At 48.0% G+C, this 13072-nt stretch overlaps 1 protein-coding gene across 1 annotated transcript; it reads left to right on the forward strand.

The window, feature by feature from the left end:
- The first annotated feature begins 1823 nt into the window (after window positions 1–1823).
- Window positions 1824–9818, forward strand: cdc14aa (cell division cycle 14Aa). The gene is made up of 13 exons (XM_067253329.1): window positions 1824–2331; window positions 2614–2704; window positions 3061–3136; window positions 3252–3344; window positions 3501–3580; window positions 5904–5970; window positions 6467–6529; window positions 6613–6700; window positions 6841–7071; window positions 7218–7356; window positions 7946–8083; window positions 8340–8495; window positions 9407–9818. Exons 1-13 carry the CDS (start codon window positions 2286–2288, stop codon window positions 9453–9455), a joined length of 1317 nt encoding a protein of 438 aa, XP_067109430.1. The 5' UTR covers window positions 1824–2285; the 3' UTR covers window positions 9456–9818.
- The last annotated feature ends 3254 nt before the right edge of the window (window positions 9819–13072 follow it).

Consider the following 13072-nt stretch of genomic DNA (forward strand, 5'->3'; position numbering starts at 1 on the left):
CCCCCCCCTCCTCCTCCCTCCTCCCCCCTCTGCATGCTAATCCCTCCCAGAGGGCTGTGGGGGGAGTGACCCTAGGACACAGGCTGCTGGCAGGCTGGTTCAGTCCCACTGGCAACATGCTTACAGCAACTGTGGATGTGTTTGCCTTTATATTGGTGTGTGAGTGACTGTGTGTGTGTGGCTGTACGTGCCACTCTGTTTGTATCTGTGTGTGTGTGTGTGTGTGTGTGCGCGCGATTTTGGCCCAGTCATGTTTCCATCCCCTGGTTAAGCCCCGGCTTAAGTAGCTAACTAAAGCGGATGTGCCTGTGACTGGAATAACCAGGCCAGGTAATATTACACAATTTCCACAGAGCGAAAACACACAGAACTTAATCACAATTAAATGATTATTTCAGGGATTCGAACAGTGATGGGATTTCAGGTTCAGCAGCGTTCAGTAGCCACTGTGCAGCTGACCCTGAAGGAGAGACAGAGCTCAGTGGCGGAACCTCAGTTCCCTGTTAGAGCTTCTGACTGTTCTAGAAGCATGCCGCTGAGTGTTCTAGAAGCATGCCGCTGAGTGTTCTAGAAACATGCCGCTGAGTCTTCTAGAAACATGCCGCTGAGTCTTCTAGAAGCATGCCGTGTTAGCACGCTGGCTAATCCAAGCAGTGGCATGTCTCTCTGCAGGTGTGTCTCTAAAGATTTGTGTGTCTACAGGTGTGTGTGTCTACAGGTGTGTGTGTGTATACAGGTGAGACTGCAGGTATGACACTGTTTCCTGTCTGTTACCTTGGTGCGGTCAGCTTTAGCTCAGCCAGCACATCCAGTCAGGGTCATATTAGGACCGTGGGACATCTCAGATGATCGACTGCTGACTCACCTGGGATTAGAGAGGGGGGAGGGGGGGGGGGGAGAGGAAAGAGGGGGAGAGAGAGAGAGGGAAGTAAGGAATGGTGTAGAGAGGGGAGGGAATGAAAGATAAATAGAAAGAGAGAGAGTGAGAAAGATGGTTCTGTTTCTCCTCGCATGTCCAGTGTTCAAGTGTGTCAGTGGGAAGGCTGTCAGGAGAACCTGCGTCATCTCACATCCCTGTGTGCCCGTCTCCTGCTGACCCGCACGCACATATCACAGACAGGTGCTTGAGGCGGGAGCGGGCTGAACCTGGGCTGACAGGCTTTCCCATCTCACATGCTGACGTGAGAGCCAACTCAGCCAAGCACTCCCAGAACGGGTCGGCCACGGTATGCCAGCCAATAAAAACTAACATTGTAGGATATCTAGGTCTCAGCCCTACATTAAAAAGTACAATTTAAACCGTTACACTTTCTGCTCTAGGCCATTCTGTTGCCGCTGTCGCCTGGTTTGTTTTGTTTTTATTGATGAGGGTTCATCATTGCCCAACCCCAATCATTCCACAATTACTGATACTGTAACCTCAACGGCAAATGATACACACACGTTACATGCCGGTGTGACGTTTGGGGGACACCGTAAAACAGACCATAAATATCAGCGAGTATGACGATTAAAACAAGTTATATGACGTGAGTTGTGGTTTGTAAAAAGCCTCAAAACTTTGATGTACGGTAGATTTTATATTATAATATATGGTTATAATATATTACCCTTATATTATCTACACACTGACACCTAATAATAAAGAAGCGACGAAGGACATGGTGACAACGTGTGAATGAGGCTGCAGTCCAGTCGGGTCTGATGAATTGAGTCGCGACATTCTTTCTGCGTCTTGGCTGAGAGACTCCCGGGGTCAAGAGGCTTGTCTTGCGCTGATTGGTTCAGCTGCTCAGTCCTTAGCAACGCGCGTCTTTGTTTGTGGCGAGGCAGGTTGTGTGGCTCGCGTTGATGCCGCTTGTGTCCCGTCGCTGACTGCTCGCCTCCAAATCATCTGCTTCATCCGCGTTTTCCCGTTCCTTCTCTCTACGGGACTTTTTTACAGGACCGAGAGTAAGAATGACCGGAAATGGAGTTTGACATTTTTGTTATTAGATGGGATTTTTAAGTTTTACGCACACAGCAACAATGAAGTAGTATTCCCCGTCTGGATGTGTTTGTACTCCTTCTAGAACGTCGTTTCAGGATGCCTGACGGAGAATCGATACAAATTACTAAATTGGTCAACGATACATAAATGTAAAAAAACACGAACTTTTTACCTTCTCCTGCTCAGCGTCGAGTCAATACTGGAAATACGCACTTACCCCACAGACGGGGCGATCTCTTCAAAGCAGAGCTTCAAAAACAACCATATAAACCTCCACGAAAAATAAAAGTAGGCTATGGCAGACGAACATGATCAGTATGGAGCGTCCGAGTTTATAAAAGGTAACTGGATAGTCGGAGAGACCGATATCCGACGAGTAGTTTTGTAAGGAGGAACAGGGTGTATTTTCTACTCGTTGTTGGCTTGACTACCTGTTGCAGTCAGAACTTATCAAACATTGCTTATCGTTTTATTGTGAAACATGTCCCTCTTTAAATGTCAGTCTGTAAGTTTCCGTGTTCCGTTTTATTTATTCATGGTGTGTTTTGTATACAATCGGTGGTTTTGTTGGACAGTATCAAATTACATGAGGTTATTCGATCTATTTTTATTCTCTCATCCAGATCGGTTGTACTTCGCTACCCTCAGAAACAAACCAAAAACGACTTCCAGTGTCCACTACTTCAGCACCGACGACGAGTTTATCTATGAGAAGTGAGTATTTTTTTCCGTTATTCTCTCGGAGCCAAGCTCGGATATGGGTCACCGGCAGATCAGTGACCGCGCGCTACGGGGCTCAGGATTGTAGTGACAACTGGTCGCTCGTGCAACTGATACTTGTAAATTCCATAATCCCTTAGATAATACAGTTCAATATATTTTTGTATTTATGTTGTAAGCTTTTCATTTCAATACTTATGTATCTCAGTTTAGCAAAAAAAACACAGCCTATCTGGATTATGAACTTTAAGGATGTGGATGTCCTGTTCTCATGGACTGTGTGACCGTGTATGTGTGTGTGTGTGTGTGTGTGTGTGTGTGTGTGTGTGTGTGCGTGCTTGCGTGAGTAGTTTCTATGCAGACTTCGGCCCTCTCAACCTGGCTATGCTGTACAGGTTCTGTTGCAAACTCAACAAGAAGCTCAAGGTGAGATACCCATCTGTGTGTGTTTATCACTACTCCTGTCAATTCATGTAATGTCACTGCCATGTAACAAGTGATGTTGTGCGTTGGTGCGTGTGCATGCGTGTGTGTTTCCCAGTCGTTCACACTGTCTAAGAGGAGAGTGGTGTACTACACGAGCTACGATCCCAAGAAGAGAGCTAACGCTGCTGTACTCATCGGTGCCTACGCTGTGAGTTACACACACACACACACACTCAGACAGGTGCCTACGCTGTGAGTTACACACACACACACACTCAGACAGGTGCCTACGCTGTGAGTTACACACACACACACACACACACACACACCCTCAGACAGGTGTGTAAGTCTCTTGCTGTTCCAGGTGATCTACCTGAAGAGGAGCCCAGAGGAGGTCTACAGGACTCTGATCAGCAGCAACAACACTGCTTACCTGCCCTTCAGGTACACACACACACACACACACAGACACTGCTTACCTGCCCTTCAGGTACACACACACACACAGACACTGCTTACCTGCCCTTCAGGTACACACACACACACTGCTTACCTGCCCTTCAGGTACACACTCACACACACACACACTGCTTACCTGCCCTTCAGGTACACACACACACACACACACACACACACACTGCTTACCGCCCACATCAAAAGTTACAACATCTCAGTTACCTGACACAGTGAACAAAATACAATACATACATTTAAACACACATGCACACACACCCACACGATTACACAACTGCACAAATACACACACAATTACATGAACAATTACACAACTACACTTACTGCAGTGCCTAATGGGCAGGGTTTAAAACGTTGGCATTTGTTCCACTGTCTCCATGGTGCCAGGCAAGATCAGTTGAGCACAGATTAATGCCCCAGAACGGATTTCAGATAAATGTATTAGCCTAGGCTGTCTGTGACTCAGACAACTTAGTGATTTTGTCATTGTTGGAGATGATCTCTGTGTGTGTGTGTGTGTGTGTGTGAGGGTCTGTGTGTATGTGTGTGTGTATATATGCTGTTTCCATCATCACATTTACAGTAATGCAGATCTCATTCCAGATTTATCCGATACTTGATTAGTGACATCGCTTTTTCTTCAGATTACTCCAGATTACTCCATGCGTGTTGGATTAAATTGAAGTTGTGATGTTTCACTAAGTAGCTGTGTAGTCGGTCATTCAGGGTGACTGTATCAGGCTACAGAAAAGCTGGGTTGAACTTTGTTACTGAGATGGGTCTAGCTCAGTGGTTAGAGCATTTGACTGCAGATGAAGAAATTGCAGGTTCTAATCCCCCCTATGCTTGCATATAAGTGTCCATGTGTGTTGCTCTTGAACTGACTGGCAGTTAAGAAGTTAAACTGCATGCACCTCTGTATAACCTTAACCACACTACTGGAGACACTTACGGTCCCTGTATTTCCAGGGTTTAGTATGATATTTCTAGCTAGCAGAGTGAAAACAGGATGCGCCGTAGAGAGGTTGTTGTGTTGTTTATTTATTCCCAATAATTGGTGTGAATGGGCAGTTATCCTCCCTAGAGATATGCTGCAAATCGTGACTTATCCAGCCTTTTGCCGTGACATGAATATGAACACACATGCACACAAACTTAAACAGACTTTAATTGGCACACACAAAAACAAGCTCACACACACTCAAGCATACTTGTGAATAGACACACACACACATACTCTCAGTCCTTTGTGTGTGTGTGAGAGAGGTCCATATGGTGTGTGACGCGCTGGGCAGCCTCTGATCCTGCTGCTCTGTTAGCAGCTTATCAGAAGCTCAGCCGGGACTAGAACTGGGACTGGATCTAGAACCTGGGACTAGACCTAGAACTGGGACTGGATCTAGAACCTGGGACTGGACCTAGAGTCTGGGACTAGACCTGGGACTGGATCTAGAACCTGGGACTAGACCTGGGACTGGACCTAAAACTCGGACTGGATCTAGCACATTGGACTGGACCTAGAACTGGGACTGGAATCTTGGATGCTCTCTATGCTCTAAATGGTGTAACACCAGGTTATTTCTGACAGAATTTTTATTTTATTTTTTATTTTACTCTCCCCCCTCCCTCCTCTCCTTCCTCTCCCCCCTCCCTCCTCTCCTTCCTCTCCCCCCTCCCTCCTCTCCTTCCTCTCCCCCCTCCCTCCTCTCCTTCCTCTCCCCCCTCCTTCCTCTCCTTCCTCTCCCCCCTCCCTCCTCTCCTTCCTCTCCCCCCTCCCTCCTCTCCTTCCTCTCCCTCCTCCCTCCTCTCCTTCCTCTCCCCCCTCCCTCCTCTCCTTCCTCTCCCCCCTCCCTCCTCTCCTTCCTCTCCCCCCTCCCTCCTCTCCTTCCTCTCCCCCCTCCTTCCTCTCCTTCCTCTCCCCCCTCCCTCCTCTCCTTCCTCTCCCCCCTCCCTCCTCTCCTTCCTCTCCCTCCTCCCTCCTCTCCTTCCTCTCCCCCCTCCCTCCTCTCCTTCCTCTCCCCCCTCCCTCCTCTCCTTCCTCTCCCCCCTCCCTCCTCTCCTTCCTCTCCCTCCTCCCTCCTCTCCTTCCTCTCCCCCCTCCCTCCTCTCCTTCCTCTCCCTCCTCTCCCCCCTCCCTCCTCTCCTTCCTCTCCCTCCTCCCTCCTCTCCTTCCTCTCCCCCCTCCCTCCTCTCCTTCCTCTCCCCCCTCCCTCCTCTCCTTCCTCTCCCCCCTCCCTCCTCTCCTTCCTCTCCCCCCTCCCTCCTCTCCTTCCTCTCCCTCCTCTCCCCCCAGGGATGCTGCCATGGGGGAGTGCACCTACAACCTGACTGTCCTCAACTGTCTCCAGGGAATACGCAAGGTAAACAACACCAACAACATCACCATGGTAAACAACAACATCATCACCATGGTGAACAACAACATCATCACCATGGTGAACAACATCACCACCATGGTAAACACCACCACCACCACGGTCAGCCAGCAGCATTACTGGGTCTAGTCAGTTCAGATAGGATCACGACTGGAGCTTGAACCTGCAGCGTTGAAACAGGAGAAAACCGTCTGAATGACATCACAGGACTATCAGATTCCCCCTCTCTCTTTCCATTGCTAATCCTTTAGTCCTGTTAAAGTCCACGGAGAGAAGAGGATGTGAAGGGGAGGGGGGAGGGAAGAGAGGATGCTATGAAACAGCTGGTGTTACTTAACAGGGTTTCAGTCCTCTCTTTGTGTGTGTCTCTCTCTCTGTGTGTGTGTGTGTCTCTCTCTCTCTCTGTGTGTGTGTCTCTGTGTGTCTCTCTCTCTCTCTCTCTGTGTGTGTCTCTGTGTGTGTGTGTGTGTGTGTGATACAGGCCTTACAGTACGGGTTCTTCAACTTTGGGGCGTTTGACGTGGAGGAGTACGAGCATTATGAGGTGTGTCTCTCTCCATTCCTCCCCCCTCTCTCTCTCTATCTCTCTCTCCCTCTCACTCTCTTCCCCTGTGTGTGTGTGTGTAGCGGGTGGAGAACGGAGACATGAACTGGATCATTCCGGGGAAGATCATGGCCTTCAGTGGACCCCACCCTCGCAGCAAGATAGAGAGCGGTAACACACACCTGTTCCTCACCACACCTGCCACTGTGTGTGTGTATATCTGTGTGTGTATAGAAATAGAAATACACAAACACGCAAATATAAGTACACACACTGTCTTTATATGTGTGTGTTTCCGTGTGTGTGTCCAGGCTACCCCCTGCACGCCCCGGAGGCCTACTTCCCGTACTTCCACCAGAACAACGTGACAAGCGTGGTGCGTCTCAACAGGAAGCTGTACGACGGACGGCGCTTCCTGGAGGGCGGCTTCGAGCACCACGACCTGTTCTTCGTGGACGGGACCACGCCCAGCGACCTGGTCACACGCAGGTTCCTGAGCGTGTGTGAGACGGCAGGCGGGGCCGTGGCTGTGCACTGCAAAGGTGAGGAGGGAGAGGGTGGGGCGAGGGAGAGGGTGTGGGGTGAGGGAGAGGGTGTGGGGCGAGGGAGAATGTTGGCCCGTGGGGGCGGAGGGTTAAGCACTGTTAACCTGTGTCACGATCCCCTGCCTCTCCCTGTCCAATCACAGCCGGCCTGGGCCGTACTGGCACTCTGATTGGCTGCTACCTGATGAAGCACTTCCGGTTCACGGCAGCGGAGGCCATCGCATGGATCAGAATCTGCAGACCAGGATCCATCATCGGACCCCAGCAGAGCTTCCTGGAGGAGTGAGCACAACATCAACACAACAACAACATCAACACAACAACAACACAACATAACAACAACATCAACACAACAACAACATCAACACAACAACAACACAACATAACAACAACATCAACACAACAACAACATCAACACAACAACAACACAACATAACAACAACATCAACACAACAACAACATCAACACAACAACAACATCAACACAACAACAACATCAACACAACAACAACATCAACACTACATTCACAACATCAACACTACATTCACAACAAAACAACATCAACATAACAACATCAACACTACATTCACAACACAACAACAACATCAACACAACAACATCAACACAACATCAACACAACAACAACATCAACACAACAACATCAATACAACAACATCAACACAACAACAACATCAACACAACAACATCAACACAAACATTCACAACACAGATCAACACAACAACAATATGAACAACAAAACAGCACACTGTTGAACACAATGCAAACACATCTGAACAGTAGTGATACCAAACCCCTTATGTGTCCTCCCTCCCCCCTCTCTCACCCCCTCACCTGGCTCCGCCCCTCCAGGAAGCAGCACAGCCTGTGGATTCAGGGGGATGTGTATCGCTCCAAACAGAAGCAACATCATGTGACGCAACAGCGCGGTCACCAGCGGCAACAGCAGCCGGCCCTTCCCCCCCCGACACAGTCGGAACAGGAAGTGAGGTGTGTGGAACAACAAACTCCCACCCCCCACAACGGTGTGACTTCACTCTAGCTTCTGGAGGCTTCCACGTCCATGTTTAGTTGGTTCAGCGGATGCTTTCATGTGTGGTGCTGGTAGAGAGCATAGCAGGAGGTCAGGGATCAGAAGTGAGCCGTTCTCACGGGGCTGTGGAGGTCAGGAATCAGAAGTGAGCCGTTCTAACGGGGCTGTGGAGGTCAGGGCCCAGCGTGTGACAGTGTCCCTGTGTGTCTGCAGGTGTCTGATGTCCAGCATGGAGGAGCTGTCCATCAGCAGCACTGTGAGCAGCTCTCTGGGCCTGGAGGGGGGGGGGCCCACGGGGGGGCTCACCCAGGGAGACCGGCTCCGAGCCCTCAAGGGACGACGCTTGTCCAGATCCCTAGCCCCCGTGAGGTAGGAGGAGGGGGGGGGGGGGTTGCTGTCTGCCTGTCTGTCTGCCTGTCTGTGTGTGTCTGTCTGCCTGTCTGTCTGCCTGTCTGTGTGTGTCTGTCTGCCTGTCTGTCTGCCTGTGTGTGTGTCTGTCTGCCTGTCTGTGTGTGTCTGTCTGCCTGTCTGTGTGTGTCTGCCTGTCTGTCTGCCTGTGTGTCTGTCTGTCTGCCTGTCTGTCTTTGTGTGTGTGTGTGTGTATACTGTGTGTACAATGTGTGTGTGTGTGATGACCAAGTGAAAAGGCTGAAGTCATCCCTATTAGTCATGTGACCAGACAGAGGTGCTCTCACATTTATAAACATCCACAACATCTGGCTCGTGTATTCATATAGCTCAGCGGTACAGAACGGGACTGCAAATCTATACATATATACAGTATTTATCAACATCTATACACATGTATATCTAGATGTCCCAGGTCTCAAATCCCCCCTCCCCTCCTCACTGCCTCTCGTTGGCATCTCCTAAACAAACACAGGATCGTTCATCACGTTCTGGGTCCGTAGACGTGTAGTTGCCGTGTCGGACCAGCAGGGGGCGGTGTGTTTCCTCGTCTTGACGCGCTGGACTTCCTGTGTCCTCCCAGGTTCACCCAGGGGTCCATCTCCCCCCCCCGCTCCTCCAAAGTCCCCCTGCCCTCCTTCTCCTTCTCCTCCTCCAGGAGCTCCTCCTCATCAGCTGCGTACCTCAAAAGGTGTGTGTGAGTGGGTACGTTTGTGTGTTTGTGTTTACGTGTGTCTGTGTTTATGTGTTTGTCCGTGTGTGTTCAGTGTTCGTGTGTGTGTTTTTCTGTGCTTTTTGTGTTTTGAGTTTTGTGAATTTTGAGTTGTTGTATTTTATACGTGTCGTCCTTTCACCTCCCTCTCTCTCTCCAGTCCCTTCAGTCTGAGCATGTTCGGCAGTAAGCCTTCAGTGATTCGCTAACGCCCCGGTCACCATGGTTATCGCTGACCCAGATCCAACATGCAGGGACTTCCTGGGGGGACAGGAAGTACCTGTGGACAGGAAGGGGCCGAGGTGAGGCCCAGTATGCATCTAGAGTGCTATTGATGAGGATATTGTTTTCATATGTGCATATGGAATATGGATATTGAAAAATTGGTAATTTTGTTGCTATGAGATCATATGAATCAAGGACTCGTGAATGTATTCTCTGATTCTCTGTATCGATCAGGGCATATTTTTTATGTGTACACTGTTCAACCTTTATTTTTGTTTTGATCTGTAAATGCTGGAGATCTAAAGCTATTTTTGCATGTGTGAATACAGATTTGGATTTGGAACTGATTCTTGTTCAGTATCTTTTATTTAAAGGTTTGAAGTGGATGATCCTGTTCTAGACAGGACTGAGATGTGAACTTTGTTTGTACAGTTTTGTTTTTGTATGTTCTATGCCAACTCTAATATACAGACATACCAACCTGTATGAGTCAGGTGAACACAAGTCAGGTGGCTGAGCGGTGAGGGAATCGGGCTAGTAATCCGAAGGTTGCTAGTTCGATTCCCGGTCATGCCAACTGACGTTGTGTCCTTGGGCAAGGCACTTCACCCTACTTGCCTCGGGGAGAATGTCCCTGTACTTACTGTAAGTCGCTCTGGATAAGAGCGTCTGCTAAATGACTAAATGTACACACACATACAATTGCAGATGGTACTGACATCAAATTGTGTTTCCACGCCAACAGAAGCCGTGGCAACCTAACACCAGAGATGTGATTTAGACTCTCGTAGACCGTCTCTAGACCTTCTCTAGACCGTCTCAAGACTGTCTCTAGACCCTCTAGATATAGCAGTCCTATCAGTGTACCAAGACACACTCACACACAACAGATGTGTGGTAACCATGACAGAAGTGTTGTGTCACTGTGGTAATCGGCTTAATCATTGATTAACCCGATTAACCCGAACAGAGATAGTACTAGGAATCCTCTCACCCATTCCTCAGATAAGGAATAACACACACACACAGTCAGGCCCGGAGTGCCCATCGGTAGAATTCCCGGTGGGCCGATCTGCCCGCTCATAAATTGGGCCAGCAGATGGCCTGCTTTCTCTTTGTTTTTTCACACACGAATAAAACGATATGTGTTAAGTTTGTTAAGTTACTGTGTGACTGATAAGTAAGCTAATAGGCTACACTAGCTTTTAATTTAAATATGCGCATGATCAGACCGTGCATTAAAAAGTGCCGTTTTCAGTTGTCGCGCATGCTCTCTTTCTCAAACACAAGTAAACACACCAACCACCATAATGTTATTTTTACATAAATCTCAAAAATCAATTTTGCATTGAAATTAATGCAAAAAAAATCTGCGCACTCGCATTAACGTGATGTTCCGATTTCACCTCACATCAAAACCTTGCCTTGGTCCTAGGTTCGGGTTAAGGGAGGTGTGTGTTTGGGTCCTAGGTTAGGGTTAAGGGAGGTGTGTGTTTGGGTCCTAGGTTCGGGTTAAGGGAGGTGTGTGTTTGGGTCCTAGGTTCGGGTTAAGGGAGGTGTGTGTTTGGGTCCTAGGTTCGGGTTAAGGGAGGTGTGTGTTTGGGTCCTAGGTTCGGGTTAAGGGAGGTGTGTGTTTGGGTCCTAGGTTCGGGTTAAGGGAGGTGTGTGTTTGCTGCCCAGGAGCTCCCAGTTCCTCTGAAGGACTGTTGACTGTTTAAAGAGTGTGGTTCAGCCCGGACCATGCTAGCCTGCCCTGCATGCACATCCTGGGAACCCAGCCTGACTGCTGTTTGAACAAGGTCCACACACCTTCAGGCTCTGTTTACAGAGGACAGCTCAGTGGCACTAATCTGAAACATTAAAAGTGGAATATTTCATAATATATATAATTCAATGTAATATGACAACAATGAACAGTTATGATATTATTCTAATAAGAATTAAATGGAAATGAAATAAGAAATGTAATATAGATTTTGATTGGGCTAACGTCTGTATGTTGGTAACACCATTATCAGTCTTGTGTGTTTTTAAAATAACAATCAATTATTGTTTAATATTTGCTCTGGGTGGAAAAAATCTTGCCGGTCGGTTCATGCTGATAAATATACAGACTCAAATACAGTCAAATAAACAGTAACACGAACAGTCTCCTGACTCTGGGTCTGAACAGGAAATATATTGGATTCACATATGAAGAAAGAGGAAGTTAGTCTTATTTTAGCATCACCCAGACATGCCTCACACAGAATCAGATCCTCTGTCCTTAGGTCAAGCATCTCAACGGTGCTTCCCCCCCCCCCCCCCCCCCCCCGAACTGAATTCTTTCATAAACAGCATAATTTCTTGAATCATTTGAACTGGGAGTCAGGTGGCTGAGCGGTTAGGGAATCGGGCTAGTAATCTGAAGGTTTCCAGTTCGATTCCCGACCGTGCAAAATGACGTTGTGTCCTTGGGCAAGGCACTTCACCCTACTTGCCTCGGGGGGAATGTCCCTATATTTACTGTAAGTGGATAAGAGCGTCTGCTAAATGACTAAATGTAAATGTAACTGCATTGTGACAGGCTCGACTGCTGTTCTAGAACTCGTTATCAAGGTTTCGTTGGAATCTGTTTGTCAGCATTCCACTGAGGGTCACGATACAGGACTCGGGGTCCAGCCGTGTGGTTCTATGTTCTGATTCTCGGTTCCACATTCTGTTCCCTGTGCATGGTTCTGTAGCCTCTCACACACCTTCCTGCTCTGCAGCAGCCTGTTGTCGTGGTCACTCCTTCGCCAGGGTTACCGTGGTTCAGTGTACTTTCATCAGAATCAGAATATTATTATTATATTATTAATATTATATTATTATTCGCCATGAAAGTTTGCACAGACAAGGAATTTGCTTTGGCAGGAAGGTGCATACAATAAACATATACCTAAAATTTAAATATGTGGACTATCTATACTAAGGGTACATAAACTAGCAGTACTAAGTGGGATTAGAATAAAATTAAATATACAATAAAATAAAATATAAGTTGTCGTAAATCATGATCTGCTTTTGTCCTGGCCAACCCTTTGAAAAGCTGGTAGACACACACACACAGGCATACTGTACACACACACACAGATGTAATCTTAGATGGCCTTGACTAACGTATATTGGACTGTGCTCTTACACACACAGACACACATCTGCGTGGATGTCCTTGACTTACACATGTTGGACTGTGAACCTGTCCTGGACACACAACATAAACCTCCAACCTCAGCCATACAACATGTATGTCCACACAATCATGAACATGCTTGCTTCCATTCACCTGCAGTCCCCTCCCCTCTTTATTAGGGTCCTGGTCCACTAAACTGTTTCCTTATCAGGCTCCCTGGATGTGGGATGATGGCAGGTGACTGCACAGACAGGAAGGCTCCCCATAACCTAGACTTTATGAATGTGTTCACAGGTATGTTTGTATACACACTCCTCTTATGTGTCTGGGCTTCTAACACCGGCTGTGTTGTGAACCCCTAAGGGGGGTGTGTGTGAGGACCAGTTTCGTTTGAGTGTCTGAATTCCATTGTTATGTCAGACCACACACAGACAGACAGAGATAATC

The sequence above is a fragment of the Osmerus mordax genome, chromosome 16 (genome assembly GCF_038355195.1).
Source record: "Osmerus mordax isolate fOsmMor3 chromosome 16, fOsmMor3.pri, whole genome shotgun sequence".
Classification (NCBI taxonomy): Eukaryota; Metazoa; Chordata; class Actinopteri; order Osmeriformes; family Osmeridae; genus Osmerus; species Osmerus mordax.